The sequence below is a fragment of the Fulmarus glacialis genome, unplaced genomic scaffold (genome assembly GCF_000690835.1).
Source record: "Fulmarus glacialis isolate BGI_N327 unplaced genomic scaffold, ASM69083v1 scaffold42985, whole genome shotgun sequence".
Classification (NCBI taxonomy): Eukaryota; Metazoa; Chordata; class Aves; order Procellariiformes; family Procellariidae; genus Fulmarus; species Fulmarus glacialis.
In genome coordinates, this window is record NW_009215749.1 from 17,067 (window position 1) to 34,819 (window position 17,753).

At 39.7% G+C, this 17,753-nt stretch overlaps 1 protein-coding gene across 1 annotated transcript; it reads right to left on the reverse strand.

Annotated features, from left to right (window-relative positions):
* Positions 1-2,056: 2,056 nt before the first annotated feature.
* Positions 2,057-5,898, reverse strand: TMEM123 (transmembrane protein 123). Its single transcript, XM_009579042.1, is given in 4 exon segments — positions 2,057-2,081; positions 4,266-4,419; positions 5,627-5,831; positions 5,833-5,898. Coding segments are annotated over 4 exon segments (450 nt in total).
* Between the last annotated feature and the right edge of the window lie 11,855 nt (positions 5,899-17,753).

Genomic DNA, 17,753 nt, shown 5'->3' on the forward strand with positions numbered 1-17,753 from the left:
TTATTCAATGGTTATGACTGTGGAAAAGGTTGAGAGAATTATAAAACCATCTAATAAAATAAAAATCCAACTGAAATTGGTATAGTAACTCCAAAGTTTTAATTTTATTTATTCATCTGTACAACACAGGTGAGAGAATCCCAGTAATCGAGTTGCATTTAATTGTCTTAATTTCTACAAAGTAAGGAATTGCAGCTCTAGGGAAGAATTGTTTCCAAACTCTTCAAGTCCAAACTAGAAGTTTTCCACCAAAAAATCCAATTAAGAAAAATCACAAAAGTTACTTCAAATCACTCTTCCCCCTGTACCTCAATCTCAGTGAAAAATGAAACAGCCCTGCTACCCCCATTTCAGGTGCATGGATGGTGCTATTAAGACTACTAGCCATGGTTTGCTGGAGTCAGCTGTGCCTTGGACACAACAGTTTTACTACTCCATGTGAAAAAGGGAAAAACCATCCATATGGCCACTTTAACACTGCATGTCAGAATAAACTATTGCTCAACAAAAAAAATTAACCTGTGCCAGAGCTGTAGTCTTACTTCCCCTGATGTGCTGTATCCCAGCCCCCTGACAGACCTGTATGCAGTTCCCGTTGTGACCTTCCTCTGCTGACATCGCTGCCCGTCTGTGATGGACTAGTGCCACCAGTAACCAGGACAGTCAAGTCCCACCACACCAACCCCCCTCTTCACCAGGGAGAGGCCTAGAAGTGGAGCCTGAGCAGGGCTGAGCGATTATTCAGTGACATAAGGAGATGCAGGCCTGTGTTTCTTGATCCTTGCTCTCATTTTCCTTACATGAGCGTAAATCAGGAGCCCACCTACTGAAGTCAGCAGGTTTACCTCAGTGTAAATGCAGAAGTGATACGGAAGCAGCATCAGCCATCTTGCACAGGACCCCCAGTGTATTTGGGCCTTAATCTAAAGGCCTTCTGAGACATGCCCTGTTGCCTTCAATGGGCTTTTGACCAGATCTCTGTACACATATGCAGCAGTACCAAGTTTGAAAATAGTTGTAAAAATGCAGATTATATTCTTCTAAAATGCTAACTTACAGATTTTCCACTTCTCTATGTAACTTTCAATGCTTATCAAATGCTGCTAAAACATTGCATGCAGCTTCATAATAATAAAACCCAAGAGTTGAAGTGATTGCTACATTCAACTTAAAAGCCAGTTTTTAGAAGCAATTTTCATATTTTATCATATTTATGATGGCGCAATTACTTTTTTCCATTTTTATTTTATCTTCAGTTGCACATGCGTCATTAGGACATGCTAGAAAAAAGAAGCTATGGATTGCATAGTCTGTTTTCTTATAAGGATCCATTTAGAGAAAAGAGTTGTGGATGAGTATCTCCAGTCTGTCCATGCTTCCTGCAGCTAGTCTCATTGTATAGCCTGTTAAGGAAAGTCTCTGCAGGTCACTGGCGAGCTAATGACTGAAGTTTAAAGTACTCTATCACCTTCTATACAGTTAGCAAACTATGTCCCTTTACAGCCTACTAAAAATTAACTGAATTGTTCAAAATCCAAAATTTCTAAACTAAAGTTCACATCAAACTTCAAAATAAATACAATTTCATACAAAATACTAGGAAAAAAAATTTTACTTGCAAAACCTATGCTTGGTCTCAAAGGCATCCTATTTAACCTACTATATCCATTATGGAACACAATGGATTTACACCATATGTGAGAAATAATTGACCTTACTTAGAATTGCAATGATGCTATCCACTGTGCTAGTAATTAGCTATTTCAGACACTTGTGTGTGTACCTTGAATTGACTCAATATGTGTGTTTCTTTAAATTTGGTTACAAATACTGGAAAAAGAAAATACTGTCTCTACAAAATGCTGAGCTCCTCTTGTTCTTATGAAAGCCAATGCAAAAAAATCAGGATGTTTAAAGAGGTTCTCAACATTTTGCAGGATCACACCCAAGACAGGTTTAGAGACTGTGAACATCTTTATGAAAGGAACTCTTTCAGAAGTACGTTATGACAACTGTGATAGGATGGGTTTCCAACACTGTCTTCCCTGAAGTCTCTTTAAATGATGGCATCATGTTCATCACTGTAATAGAAACACAGTAATTAATGTTCTGCAGTACAAGCAAGAGACAACATGAGAAACAGCCACCCAGCTGCTACTAAGAAGGTTATTTTGTGAACAGAGGCCATCTTGCTGGGAAGGGCTAAGGGCACATTGATCTGGGAGTTACAGTCCTCTCTGAGCCAAACCTGAAGTTAACAGAACAATTTCATTTTGTCAACACTCCTCTAGCTTCACTAGCCTTATTAACTTTTTGGCTTTCACATTCCATCCAAGGAAATATTTTTAGATCAGCTGTTGCTCAGGCATTTTTATCCTATCTATCCTACCTATATCCAGTAGTAACAGCTAATCAAAGCCAGTTTACAAACTCAGTGACAGGTTTCCTTTGTTTTAAAGATACTGGTGATCTGAATTCTACAATATTCATTCAAACGCTACTGTGGGTAAACATGTGCAGCAGGGACTGGTTGAATTCCATGACCAGCAAGCAGGAATCAAGATAGAAAAAAAGCACAAGGCCTAAACACTAACATCCCAACAAGTCTAATGACATCACCTCACTTAAAACAACCTTCTCAACTGAGATGGATGATACTGAACAGGAAAAAGAAAAGCAACCTAGTTTTAAGAATTCCCAGTTCTTAAACTAAACGTGGGACAAGGAGGCAAGTCTGGAAGCCTGGAAGAAAACTGAGTAAAGATGGGTATAAATGGAAAGTGAGATGGTACAATTTTGATTGAACTACTCACTACAAAAGGGGTGAGATACAAGATGAAGACAAAATCATAGATGTCTGACTGGTACTGTGCTCTCAGAAATGAATGCTGCAAAGGAGAGGAAAAGAGTACCTCCACAAAGAACCATACCCAAGACAAGACTGGACCTACTACCTCCTGTCCCCCAATCTCGTATCATAAAGGAGAGAGACCAGTTGCCTAGAAGTTGTTGGTGGTAGAGAATCTGTTTAAAGCAGTGTTTTTCAACTTGTAGTCTACAGATTGTCTGAAGCCCACAGACAACTTCTAAAAGGTCTTGAAAAGGTAACTAAGAAAAGCCAGCTTACTCTCAATAGGCTTGTATTTGCTGTACAGCACCTACACTCCACAGGGAAAGTATCAGCAGCCTGCAGCTCAAAGACGGTTGAAAGTGTACACAGAGTAAACAAGTGACTTTAGGTGGGATCCAGCCTATACCTTTCAATATCCACAGCACAGACTTCTTTATCTAAGACTTTTAGCTGCCCTCAGAGTAAGTGAATACAAACATGCATGGATAGGCTGATTCATCTGACAGATTTACCCTACTTTAGGGTAATATGAATGATATGAAAGGTCTAGTTCAGATGCAGATGCCTGTATTCGGTTAAATGAATTCTACTTCTCATTTCATGGACTTGTGAAAAGTATTTAAAGCAGGTTCAGTGCATACAATTTTATGGGCAGGTTTCTGGAGCTGAGAACAAGATAACACAGAAAACTCAGTATTAGAAATCAACCAATCGGCCTGCCTATATTGCAAGGTGGGACAAAAGTTTGAGTTTATATATTGACAACAATCAAATACTGTGTTTTTACAAATGTGAATAATGGCCATATTGCCTTTGAATGTTTTCTGTGACAATAAATAAATGAATCAATTCAACAGTGGTGGCTTAAGAATGTGGAATATTAGATGTCTGGCTTTAAAACTGGCTGCTCAAACTAGACTTGAAAGTACATAAAAGGTGATGGTAATAGAGTTCCAACCAGACGTCATATAGGTAATAGAAAATGGAGCTACTACAAAAAAATTAAAGGCAAGGGGGAGGAAAACAGCAAAGAGTGAATAGACAAACAGAGTCTAGGAGAAAGTGCCAGGAAGAACAAGAAGTCTTGCAAATCGCAGCAAACATTTAAAGGAAATGTTTTCAAGGAAACATTAGCTATTCATGGAATAGCTAAAGGACAAGGATCCTTTAAAAAAACCAAAATTATTTTATATAATAGACCAGAGAAAAAACCCACTCAGAAGAGAGGCATAATAATAATGAGGAATAGCTGAAGTGGTGAAAGACAAAATACCATAGTTGAATCTCTTAATGATATAAATCCAATGTACATTAAACAAATGGATGTATTAGAGTTCGTTCTCCTTATTTTGTTTGTCCTTGTTCCCCTCAAGAAAGTAATAAATTGACAAGGGATAATCCCTTGGGAACTTACATGGTTCTGTACTGAATGCCTCTTTTAGAGTGATAGGTTTTGCATCCGATGTAGAGAATAACTAGGACTCCAAGTGTCAGCACGATGCCACCTATGAAACTGCCCACATCAAATCTGGAGGTTTTGGCTACGACAGCCTCAGATTTTGATGTGGCTGAAAAGAAGAAAACAAAAGGCAGTTTTTACAGAGCTTGCAAAATTTTGTTTCGAGGGACTCCTCTATATCTGCCCTCCCCATTGACATATCATCTAAAGACCAAACTAGACAAATTTAACATAGATTAACTGGCCTGAAATTAACCCAAGCAGAAAAGGAAGTTGCTTTTAGATGAGAATATTGAATCAGCCTGCAGAGGGGTCCAACAACCACCAAGTCAGTCAGCATAGTTACATGGTGGGAGTAAAATACTTTTGGTGGTGATGAGCTGTTGGATTGCTTTACCTTGTCTCATGGAATTGTACCCTCACTCTCCAAGTGAGATCAGCTCTGCAGCCCAACACAAATATTGACATAGATAACATGACCTCAGATAAGCCACAGCAGTTTCCGTGTGAGAACTAGTTTTATCTGCTACAAACTCCCACCAAAACATCCAGTCTGTCCCCATCTCTACTTGTACTTGCCACAGGTAGCGTTACGTGGCCAACTAAAAGTTCTGCTGATGACAGCTCCACCTACCCAATAACGCTTCACTGACATGTGAGCAACCCTGATATGTTTAGAAGTGTAAGCATGAAGTGGTGTGAACAAGCAGCTAACCACAAAGAAATACTGAATTCTACAATCATTGTTTTTGTATTAAAGGGTACTGTCAAACTCTGTTTGACAACTTTTACATGAAGTGTGACTCGTTCATAGTCACACTCTATCCTCCATTAGGGATAAAATTCATTACATTGCTACAAACGTACCTAACAGAACTCTGTCTTTCTACCAAGCCAGTAGACCTATTTTGAACCACAGGTCAGCTGTGAAAAAGGAAGTATTAGAGATGAGTTCAAGTAAGCTGTAGAAGGGAGAACTGAACAAATACATTAGTTGTATTCAAAAGCCAGGCTTTCTCCTCACATTGCTAACCTCCTTGCTGGTGGCTGCTGGTTCAGACCACTCGCATTTTATTTTTTCCTCCTAAATATGTCAGGTCACTCAGGTTAAGTAAAGCCTTATTTAAGTAAGTGGAGTGCTCAGAGCAACATTATTGTAGCCAACTTAATAATAAAACCCCACCTTACTCTCATTTTTCAGCACACAAATATCTTCCTTCTTTGTTACACTACTGTAGAACTAACAATTCTACAATTGTACAACACATGTCAACATGTATACAAGCCTTTATGAGCTTCTTGAAATGTGAACTCACCTGTTACAGAAGTGAAAGAAAACTTGGAAGTGGTCACCACTGTAATATTGAGTTGTGATGATGTGACTGATGAAGCTGTGGTGGATCTCATTGTCTGGCTGGTTTTGGTGGGCTGAGTTGTCAAGGTGACAGACATAGTGGTGTTGGTGGGCTGACTGGTACTGGTCAGATGAGTAGTACTGGCGGACATACCTGGGAAATTTTTATTTGTGATATCATACAGAAAAATACATAAAAATAATAAACTGTATACTCATTGAATAAGATAGCATTTATCATGCCCAAATAGAACGACAGAGTAACAATGAAAATGCCACTGCACGGATATCCAGGCTTGAATACAGACTCTTCCCCTATGCATCTCCTTTGGAAAGACCTAATTTCTAATTTCTGGGGCTCAAGGTCAGGAATGGTTTAAAGGCAAGGCTGTAAAGAAAACCTGGATAATATGTGCTAACTTTTAGAAAGGTCCATTTTTTTTTGGATAAGACTATCCATTTCCATAGAATCATGCCTAACTTATAGTATTTTAAAATGTGATAAAATTCTGGATCAAGAGTAACTCTCCATTTGAAGTGCCCAACTTTTCAGGTAACTAAGCTTTTCTGATAAGAACTAATTTTGCATGAAAACAGCTCCCCTCCTCCCACTCCCCCCAATTTTAGTAATGATTTAATCTTTAATTTGCTTTTGAATGAAATACTGGATTTACTAAGGCTGCATCTATATTAAAGTTACCAGAGAGAATTCTGTATGTATGTTAAACTGAAGGTTTAAAAAGTTTTCCATATGTGATAGAAGTTTGACTAAAGTAGATCTGCTGGCTCGTATCATTTATTTGGTAGCGAGCTGTCTTGCCAAGGTTAAAACAAAGATTGAATGCTGTTTCACAAGTTTAATTGACACCTAATGTCTTTAACTTTTACTCTGCTTTTACCTAACACTTCCCCTTCCCTCCTCAGAAAGCAGTAATGAACTGTTCAGAACAAAAATACCATGAAGCAAAATTCAAGAATAACAGAGATTGATATTTACAGCAAAATCCTTAGAACCTTAGTAAAAGGCAGCCACCTAGAATGATCTTAAGAATAATTACTTGTTTTTTCTAAGAAGGAACTAACAAGAAACATGAGCCTGTTATGCAACTAACATTTCTCTAAGCAGACAATATGAGACAAATCACTTTTATGTATGAAGGAATTTTAGGGAGAAAAAGCTCCCTTTGCAGCTGTGTACTTCTGTATTATTTCTATAACCTCACACAAGCTGGGTTCATTTTAAACACCACAAAAGCTTTTCATTATGGACATTCAAATGTGTAATTATACCCATGTTTTCTCGAAATTGTATAAAACTAGAACAACTGAAGAATAGGTGGTTTCATCTCAATTCCACAGTAAGCTTGATATTCAATTTCTGCTTTTTTTATATAGCATCTAAAATGCTTCTATAGAATCATCTTCCTTTAAGTATGGTTTAAAACAGAATGGTGTCTTTGCTAAGACTTAAGTACAGATGTGAACATCAAAAACTTAAAAACCCCAAACAATATGACAATGTAAGCATTCAGAAAGGAATTGGCCTATAAAACATTTCTCTGCGACATTTAACATAAAAACTACTGAAACAGCCCAATACAGTCCCCATACTAATTGTTATTTATTTTCCTGTTCTTTGATGTTATAATTGTATTGTGCCATAATCCTAGGAAACACCTTGAAATGAGCATTCATTGAGATGGAACAGTTGGAGTACTATATACGTGTGCTTACCTTGTTACAATTAGGAAATTCAGTTCCTCTATGAAGCATGTGTAAAATACATCAGATAAAATTCAGGGCACATTTTAATACTGACAGGTAAACTCCCCAAAGGCACAATGATCTATAAATATCAAATGGTTCCTCATAGTAGAAAATAAGCAAGGAAATGTCTATATGGAAACCATCTACAATTACATGACATGAAACCACACCTGGTAACTGCATTCCTAATACAAGAGATAACAAAAGAAGACAGATCTGAATGCAAGTGTCAATCAGTCAGTTTTCTGTGGTCGTTTTTTTTTTGTTGAGCCATGATTTCTGAGTGTCAAACTGGCTTGTGTTTCTGAGCAATATAATGGCTAATTGTTCCATGCATAACATTATTAAACGATTTTACACAAAGATGGTACTTATTACCCCACAGAAAACCCGAGTCAGCACAAAAAATATCCAAGCAGCTATCATGAGGAATTTCAGCAAATTTGCACATTACTTTTTTGCCCCTCTCTTTCCTACTAGCAATCCTTTTTTCTTACTTTATCAAGATTACAGCACTTGGTGATGTAACTTTAAGAGTAAAATCTGGTTAATCTCCTACAGACTTATCTTTCATGATGTATTTAGCATCAGTCATTTCAAAACATCAGTGGGAGGCTATCTGAGGCAGCTGGAGAATTTGGGAAGCTGACATGACTTGGGCACCAATCTGTTCTTCTGTGTCTTTGAAAAATCTTACCCGTACCATTTTACCAACAGAGTTAAGATGAAAGAATATTTGCTAGCAACATCTGTCCTTTTATCTTTTATTTCCCTAATTACTTTTCCCCCAAAAGACCAGCTGGGCTTCATTGAACATCACGCTAAACAAACCCAGACTGCCTGAGTTAATTTTTATTATATAAAAAGGATGCATGCCAGTAATACAGTTCAGGTTTATGATGCTTTATTTTTAAAAGAGACAAGTATTTCACTTTGTCTGCTACCTGTGTTTAAACATTAAATAGCTATGCTATATCCATCAATCAAATTACATATACAGCGTTAAGATAAGAATTCTTAGCAGCATGCACTACTCTCTTAGTGTTCTCACTCAACAAGAATGAACACAACAGCTCGAACTGCATAAGCACCGTGCTAATATACAAAGTAATTATCATTGAATGCTCTTCCTAAAATAAATACTCTCCTTTGCACATAAAATGATTGAATTGATTGAATGAAAGAGACTTTTGCTTCTGCCATGAAAAGCTTCCAAAAAAAAAAAAAAGGTTTGTACTGTGCCTAACAGTAAAGGGCTCGGGCCTCTTTTTACTATTATTATCTAGACATAGCAAAGCTCAGACGTCTGCAAAAGACCCATAGTCAGGGTCAGAGCAGAGGGCGGAAGGATCGGAGCACAGGGTGGGTGAAATACCTGTGGTTAACAATGGCTTTACACATGGGGAAGGCCCTAAGGCAACAAGAGGATTACAAAAATCTCTCCACTTTCCAAGTTAGACATGCTTAAACTGGTACACTGCAGGCAATGGAATGAGACACTGCACCACTTCCTTGCTATCAAAAGGTCTTTACAGAGATTTTTTTTTTTTTCCTGGCAACCTGGTGAGTATTTTATTCTTAAATGAATAATAAGCAACTTCTGAGTGTGGTAACTCGGAGGTTACCTGGAGACTACTGAGACACAAAGTGAGAGCTGTGCTGGAAATGAAATGACATAGTTGGGACCTTATGATCAGCATAAAACTCCACAAATACACAAAGTATCTTAGGGTAGGCACAATATTTCTGCCCTGCTTTCACATGGCTCTTAGCACAAAAAGGGGACTTAGTTCATGCATGGAACTAGCTTTTCTTCTCTTCTCTCAGATACAACCTTTTTTATCTGTGCATCACAGACCGAACAACTGCATGACATTAATTCTTATCCAGTCTTTACTGACGTGGTAAAATATGCCTATGCAAGTTTTTCCAGAAAATATTTTTTTTAGTTTCCTTTTTTAATAATCTCACATTGACATAGCCAACAGTTGGAACACTGCAAATCCAAGTGGATGAACTGTTTGTTTGGGCCCCAGGTTAAATACCTGCTTTCAAACTCTACTAGTTGATCTAATATACCTATTTCTTCTTTGTACAAAGATTTGTTTTGTAAACACTTTGCTTACGTTGGAGCATCACAACTGCAACACTGTTGCCTTGGGGAATCATTCTTACCTACAGTTATTTTGCCAAGTTGTGAAAGAAAGATGGTAGTGCTAGAACAATGTAAAAGTACCTGTGACAGACTGTCCCAGATCTGCCACTCGTGTCTCGGTTGAACTCCACTGTTTTGTGCTATGAGCTCTATAAGGACTATTTTCTATGGTATAAGGTGCCATGAGTCTCACCTAAAGCGAAATGGAGTCTTACTCTTGAAGCTCAAGCCCCCGGGACTTCATTATATCCTAAATCTATTTACTGTGAAATACCATTAAACAGATATGCAATTTGCACAACAACCTATTCATCTTTACTCCATGAAAATGGAAGAAGTTTGCTTAGAGATAAAGAATGAACATTAAAAAGACCAACTTCTTTCAATTCTTCCTTGAAGTTTTATTTTGATTCCTGTTTTTCAATGGCACTACAAATGTCATTGCTTCTACTGATGAAGCATGCTACCTAAACTTGAAAAACACTATAGCTTCATTTCAGAGTTGTTTTACATGTTGCCTCCCAGCCCTAAAATGGTAATACCTCTCTCAAATACCCACTTTTGTGGATATTTCTTTAGAATTTGGTATGATCTGGGGTAGGTTTGGAGCTAGCTTCTACGTTCATAGTAATGGACAAATGAACAGATACGTACCTACTATTGATGTTGCTGTAGATTGTGCGGATGATACAACAGTAAGATTGGATGAACTGCTATTGTCTTCAAGGAAAAAAGAAAACAAGAAAAGAAATATTATTCATTTTAACATACTATAATTAAAGTACCCACAACCCAATACTCTCCTCAGGGTATCTGTGTTTGCAGCCTACAAGCGGGAATAGAGCAGGGAGTACTCCATCCCAAAGCAGATGGTTTTATCCCTCTGCAAAATGCTTCCAGATCTCAGTGCAGCAAGAATATAGTTACGCTGTATGCACAGCAATGCCCAAATGGTCTGCATCTGAATTCTTTACATCTCCTCTTTTTGCTCTCTTCCACTTCTATGTCATGCTCTGTTCCAGTTGCTGTATCAGCCATACTGTCACTGACCTTCTTGACCTACTTAAGCACTGTGGGGTTTTTTTCTAGTTTTTATCCCTCTGTTTCAGTTCCATTTCCTGTCCCTCAATCTTTTCTTTCATTTTGCTGCATCTCTGTTACAAATGGGGCTTATGCTAGGAACATACTGTAGTGTCAAGTAGGGACAGACCGATACCCCATGAAACATCTTTCTGTGGGCTTATGCTCTCTCTACACAAAAAGGGTCCTAAGAATGTACCTGTTTCCAAAGACTTAAAATATAAACAATGTTTCAGTCTTAATGGTTTTGTCCTTCCCTCCTTTCTTTCACTTCTACTTTTCCAGTTCTCTTTTTTTTTCCCCCCTTCCTACTCATGTTACTTCTGGGTTCTCAGGCACCCTCCCACTCTCACTTCTGTCCTCATTGCTGCATCCCTCTTCAATGTTTCTTACAGGTTAACAGTCTCTTCCTCCTGGCAAAGATCTACTGGGCTGTTCGGTAACTCCTGTTCCTGGAAGCGTCACTGCCCATACTTCCCTCCCTTCATTCTGCACTGTTGTCTACGCCCATTCTGTGATTAGTCTTTTCTCTGAAGTAACTGATCTTTTACAGCATCTGCCTGCATTGCTAGTGCTACGCCCCTTGCAGCAGCTCTACTGCTTTTCAGCATGGCTGAAAAACAAAGTGCGTAACCTCAGAGATGACGAGAATAGCAACACAGCTACCAGAATCAAGAAGCAGGCCTATTTCCTTTGAACAGACGTTCTTACCACTGGAAAAGTCTAGTCTAAAACAGTTTTGTCAACCCTCTTTGCAATTCATACACGTTATGAGCAAGCTGAGGTTTAAGAACAAATGCAACAAATTTATACCTTCATACCACCTACCAAAAAGGGGGGAAAAAAATTACAAAGGGAATGACTTTGCCTCTTCTTTGGTGCAATCATAGCCAGCTAGCCCCACTATTGAGTACTGCACACACAACCCTTATACCGACATACCTAGAATATTAAGTTGCAGATTTAATTGCCTTTGAGAAACAGCCTATGACTGTACAATTACAAACACATTCTTTCTTGGATATGTTGACTTTTATACCAGCGTAAGCTATGGATATGCCTGGGGCTAAACCTTTCCCACACTGGCCCAATACTGTAACCAGAATACAGCTTTGGGTTTCCCCCAAGTTCTGAATGCTTACTTCTGCAACCCTGGGAAAACATCTGGATGTGGACTGCATGCTCATACAGGTGAAAAGAAGCCACGTACACTGCCTGGAATTTGGGTGTGAGTCAGTGATGCAATTAACACAAGATAGAGTGAGTCAATGAGCAGAGTACTGGCTATACATCCCACTTGTTGGCCAACAGCAAATGAGATGAGTGAAGTGGTACAGGGCAAAAACGACTCAAGGAATATGCCTTTTGCATGGCACATGCTTAAAGGTGTACAGCTTAATGCAGTCAAAATGAGATTACACTATGAAATAAATGTGTACTTTAGCAACGAGCTCAAGCATGGTGGATCTAGAATCCATTCTGACGTCAAAAATCAAATGAAAAAGTGCCTTGCCTTTTTCTTATGAGCACTGAAGTCTAGCCCAGCAGACTTCTTGAGTGGTGGTTCTCTTTTTAACTGTAAATTGATGTTGGCAGGTATTTCTAGTTCTATACATAAATTTTCCCCACGTGATTTCTCCTCTCTCGGTTGTTCTGGGGTACCTAAGGATATGAGGATTGAGTTGTTCTACTGTTCATCAGTTCCTTTTAAATATCTTTAGTTGTCCTGCAATAGATGCGACAATCGGAGTACCTCCCTCCTGCCCTACAGCTGTTCACAATTCAATAAAATAAAATAAAGGGCAAACTATTACAGGACAGTTTAAGGCATACAATAATACACATTGCTTTTCTTGATGCTACTGAGGAACAGCAACAGAAATGCCAAGAGTATTACCTTGCAAATTATGGTCTGGAATCGTAGTAAAGGGTGTAGTACTGCCAGAGTTGTTTGTCTTTTCATTTCCTAGGTAAAAAACAAGAAGAATAAGATAGTTTTAGGTGCTTTATTACTAAGAAGCAAAAAAAAAAGTTAGTACAGCATCTGTCACTTGCTTTGGGCATATAAATGACTAAACTACCATGGACAAGAGTCAGGTATAATGACGATACAAAAGCACGGTACCACAACAGCCTGCTCTTAGCACATTAAGAGCGACAACATTTGCACTACCCAACCATCAAATGAACTGGAACTCTGTCCCATCCTCAGTTTTATCTTCCCCATCATCACCTTCCCAAGTTCTCTTCTTCCTTAAGATGAAAGGAGACTGAAACAAGTAGGAGGTAGAAAATCAGGCACCTTCCTTCAGTAATAACGTACGACCTGCATCACCTACAGCAGAAGGAAAAGAACTCCTCACATAAATCTTTTCCTATCAAGTCTGCAAGGCCTTTGCAGGCACATGAGCGCTTGCTGTGCTCATGGACACCACGGTAAGACAATAAGATCCACTAAGAAGTTGCATTGGTCAGTTTGGGACTAACAACATGTTAATGCATCCACTGGGCACCTGGTAGGTGGGGAGTGGGATAGAGAAGTATCACACCTCTGGTGAAATATCATCATACCCTAAAGACTAATTGAGCCCTGATTACTCTGTCCTCAGGCTTGGTCTACAAACAAGTGGTAAAATTTAAAGATAAACCACACAGAATGAAAAGTCTGGCATTCACATACGTGCAAGAGGATCAGTTGTGGATTCTGTCTTTGCCAAGCAGAGTTTAGTTTTGATCACTTATAACAATATTCTGCTAAAGGCAAGCAAATAGCCTGCACTAAGTATCACAGAAATAGGGCATTTTCTTAGTAGTTACAAAACCTTAGTGAAGATCTCAGAACGGTAAAGTTTGCAAATACAAATGACAAACCACTCATTGTATTTTAACCCCTGCAATACCAAGATTGAGGGCAGCACTGCGAGATATGTTAGACTGTTTAATTAGGGATCTGAAGGAAAACAAACAAACAAAAAAAGGAGGATGGGACACAGCTAAACTAAGCTTCCCCAGGAAGGGGAAAGGACCCAATCCTGCAGAAACTGGTGTACATCAGAGCTAGTCCCCCGCATTTAACAATGACCTGATTGAGGAAGCTAAGCCAACAGAAAACTGACATTACCCCCCTCCCCAATAGCACACAATGGTTTTTGCGGGCTCAACCAGCAGAATGGGCTCCCTGTAGGATCAGATGAAAGAGAGGGGCAGGAACCAGAGGTGGAAGGGAAGACAGGACTGTATTAGTCCTAGTTCAGATCAGCTTGGACTGCACACCTTGAAAGACGTCAAGTACCTTATCCAGCTTAAAAGATACAACTTTTTTTTTTCTTCCTCAAAAAACCCCCAAACATTGATGAGTTTCTTCATTTGGATCACAAGCAGTTGCTCCAGAATACAAACATATCTTAACATGGGGTACTGCATAAGCATATGCCACATGGGAACACATGGCAGTGAATGGGACAGGTGAGAAAAAGAAAATCTTAAAATGACACTATTCCCAAACTGTTCTCTGTCCTCAGACTGTGGTTGTGGATTTGCATCCATGTGTATCACTGCAGGGACAGCACGATTCTTCAACCAGGGAGGCAGGAAGGACTCCTGGGTTAAGGCAAAGGGAAAAGCACACTTTTATGCGGCGATGGCTCTGACAACAAGTGGAGACTCATTCAAGACCACAGACTGCACAGTGCAACCGGCCCAAAGCGAAACAGTGAGGGTTTCTGGCCTTCTCCAGGGAGCAGAAGTGCAAGGGTTAGAAGTCTGCACTGACGCAGGTGTACACGTGAAGGCCTGAGTACAGAAAGGGGAGAGAAAGCCAGCAGCCAGCTGCAGCGTGGAAGGTCCTGCACACGAGCAGAGGTAAAGTTCTTTGGGCCACAGTATTAGTTGCAATATTGGGCCTACAAATCTTGAGCAGAGAAACTCTGTGCTGATGCTTGTCCCCACCGTGATCCAGCGGAGAGAGGGGAAGGAAAAAAAAAACCAAACCCCAAAGGATCTCCGTGTTCATTTTTCATGATGAACAACAACCGAACCAAGGAAATACCCAACTTAAAACAATGCACTGAAGCACCACATACTGGAAAAGGACAGGGAAAGAGGAATCAACAACATTTTTGTCACACAACTCTTGTTTTCCTCCATTTAAGGTCAGGCGCAGATGCAGCTAAAAACATAACTGCTTGTGGCTGGCCAGGGTGTATCTGAAGGCAAGCGTGTTTCCTGTGAAACACTACGGCACAGTTTGGTACGCCGAGCGCTTCCAGGGCCTCTCGCGGTTTTGTTGCTCTAGTGCATAAGAAGTCATGAGTTGGAGACAATCTGAATAAGCAAACTTTCAAACGGGCAAAATCAGGCCAGTTCCTCCAGCTTTATAGCTGGAATTCGGCTTTCAGAAGTAGCATTCAGACACAGGAGGTGAAGATCCATGTTTGTGCTAAACACATAGATAGATGCAGGGTCAGTGATAGGGATAGCTCCAATACTTGTTGAAAACAAACAGGACAAGACTTTAAATGGACTTGATTTTGCCAGATCCTGCAAAAATCAACACAGTGGATAACACCCATGAACCTTTAACATTTGGAATCTGTAGTCTCCAGCTCAGTCACGTACCAAATTACTACTCTCTGTAGATGAAGCCTGGCAGAAGAACCATACACTGATGAGTGGCACTACTCATTCAATTCCCTGCACGTGAGAAAGGTCAGTTTGCCCACTCCTGCATTCACATTTAAGATAAACACACTTCTAAGGACTTGCAGGCTTTATGTCTAGTCTAACTAAACCTCATGCTGTAGAAAGATGTTGGTATATAAAGTCACATTTTTACTAAGCACAATTTTACACATTCATTTCAAAAATCATATATAAAATTCTGTCTGGGCATCTTCTCTTTTCAAGTTTGATGCATAGCAGGTAAGTAGGAGAGTTTTATGCCCAAGCCATTCCACTTTTGTTGGTTTAAAAACCAAAAAGTACAGAGGCACTGACAATGCACAGTGCATCAGAAAGATCTCTGACTTGAACAGTAACCTCTAAGCAATCCAAATGAGTAACAGTTGAGGTGCTGGAATGGTTAAAGCAGAGATGTTAGAGCAGCAACATGAATATAACCATCCCCTAGGTAGTCTCCATCAGGATACTCGTTCTTCTCAGTTGAAATGGATGAAATTCAAATTCTGGAGATTAAAACAAAAACAAGCCCTGACCCGAAATCTATTGTAACATCTGCCAGGTAATTTTGACAAAATATCAATTCAAATCCCTGCTATCTGGAAACTTTATACTTCTTTTCCCTTGACTCAACAAGGTCTTTTCGCACCTATTTTTGAAGTGGCGTTCTTCACCCACAAAGAAGGTAGGTCATCCTGTGACAGAGGTCAGGTAGGATTATCTCAGCCACTTCTCGGACAGGTCCTCATGCCTTAACATTGTGAAATTACCTCCCAGTCTTGCAAAGGAAAGCGTACACACCATTGCATTGATGCTTAAGGAAACAACACGGACCCAAGTAACCAATTCTCAACCCTGGTCAATTTGAGACTGAAAAACTACACCACCTTTTGCTGTCACCTAAGAATCTAAGAGAAATACGAAGATACACTGAAATCAAAATGCCATGCCTATTTTCAGGTCTGGAGGCTGCTGCTGATGATGATTTTTTGTACTGCGAATAGTTTTGTATACAGGTAAGCTCTTGGAAGATGTTGCTAGCTCTCTTTTCTGAACAGACCAGGAAGGAGGTGCGGGCAGCTTCCTGCCAGGAAGTGTGATTCTCCTTACTCACTCAGATATCAGGAAGCCAGCTGGATTCTACATAATAATGGGAAGGATTTTTCCTAAACCATAACTATTTGGTGATGTTTCTTCCACTGACTTGACCGACACATAGAAATAAACTTTCCAGCAAAGAACAGCATTATATTGAAATAACCAGCCTGCCCAAAAATCTTAACTGGAGCGAGGACAAATCTATTGCCACTTTCACTTTTTGCAAATCATAGTATTTGATGGGTTTCACACCTTCTCCTGTAGTGTTCATTAGTGAATCACAAACGTTTGCTGAAACCAACACAAATCTCAGCGGTAGTTTCTGGAAGTTTCTGAGTAACTGGGCAGAAAAAAAAGATACTTCAATAGATACGTTTGACTGAGCCTTAAAAGGGCACAACATATTATAAATGGGCTCTAGACAACAAATTCACATATAGAGGAAGGACTACATTTGACTGTCAAAAGTTAGGTGAGATCATCCCTGCCCCAGGAGACAGCACTGACAGTACACTGAGTTAAACCAGCACACACACTCAGGAAGCAGCATGATAAAATACAAATCAGGCCAATCTTGTATCAAATGAAATGACAGACATTGTTAAATGGAGGCCACAAGATCTTAGTAAAGCAGTAAACAGGTTACTGGTAAACTTCTTCAAAAAAAGCTTGGTTTTTGTGGACAGGCAATTATAAAGCTGTTTACATTCCTCATTTTACTTTTTTTGTATCAGTTTATATTATAGCTTCACCAGATTAAACAACAGCATATTAACACTGCCGGACTGACTGATGTTTCTCAACATTATTTATGGCAGGTTAATTTTGCTACCTATCTTTCAGCTTCTTTACTTTGGAAAACTGTGGGGCACTGTATGGGGCATTTCAGTCTTCTGAAAAGGCAACCCTGGCAGCTCAGACTTTGGTATCTTTCATTTTATTTGAGTGCATGTTGACGATTATCCCCTGAATCTGGTCTTCTACCACCTGAGTTAAAGCACAAGAAAACAGGAGGCTGTGCGTTTACTAGAATCGGCCATTAAAAAGAAGCATTGCTGCAAGCGCCTGACAGAAACGCGACAAAACACACCATGCGTCCTAACAGCAAAGCCACGATGACCCCAAAGGTATTAAAATCCCCTGGCCACAATTACAGCACGCCTCAGAGAACAGCATCAGGAAGGGTAAGGAAAGCGTTTCCTTCCAGTCTAGCCCTGTCTGGGGCACCGCGGCTTCCCCGGCTCCTCCATGACCCACGCGGCCGGACACCCACCACGGGAAGGCCCTGGCCCCACGCCCCGGGACACCGGCG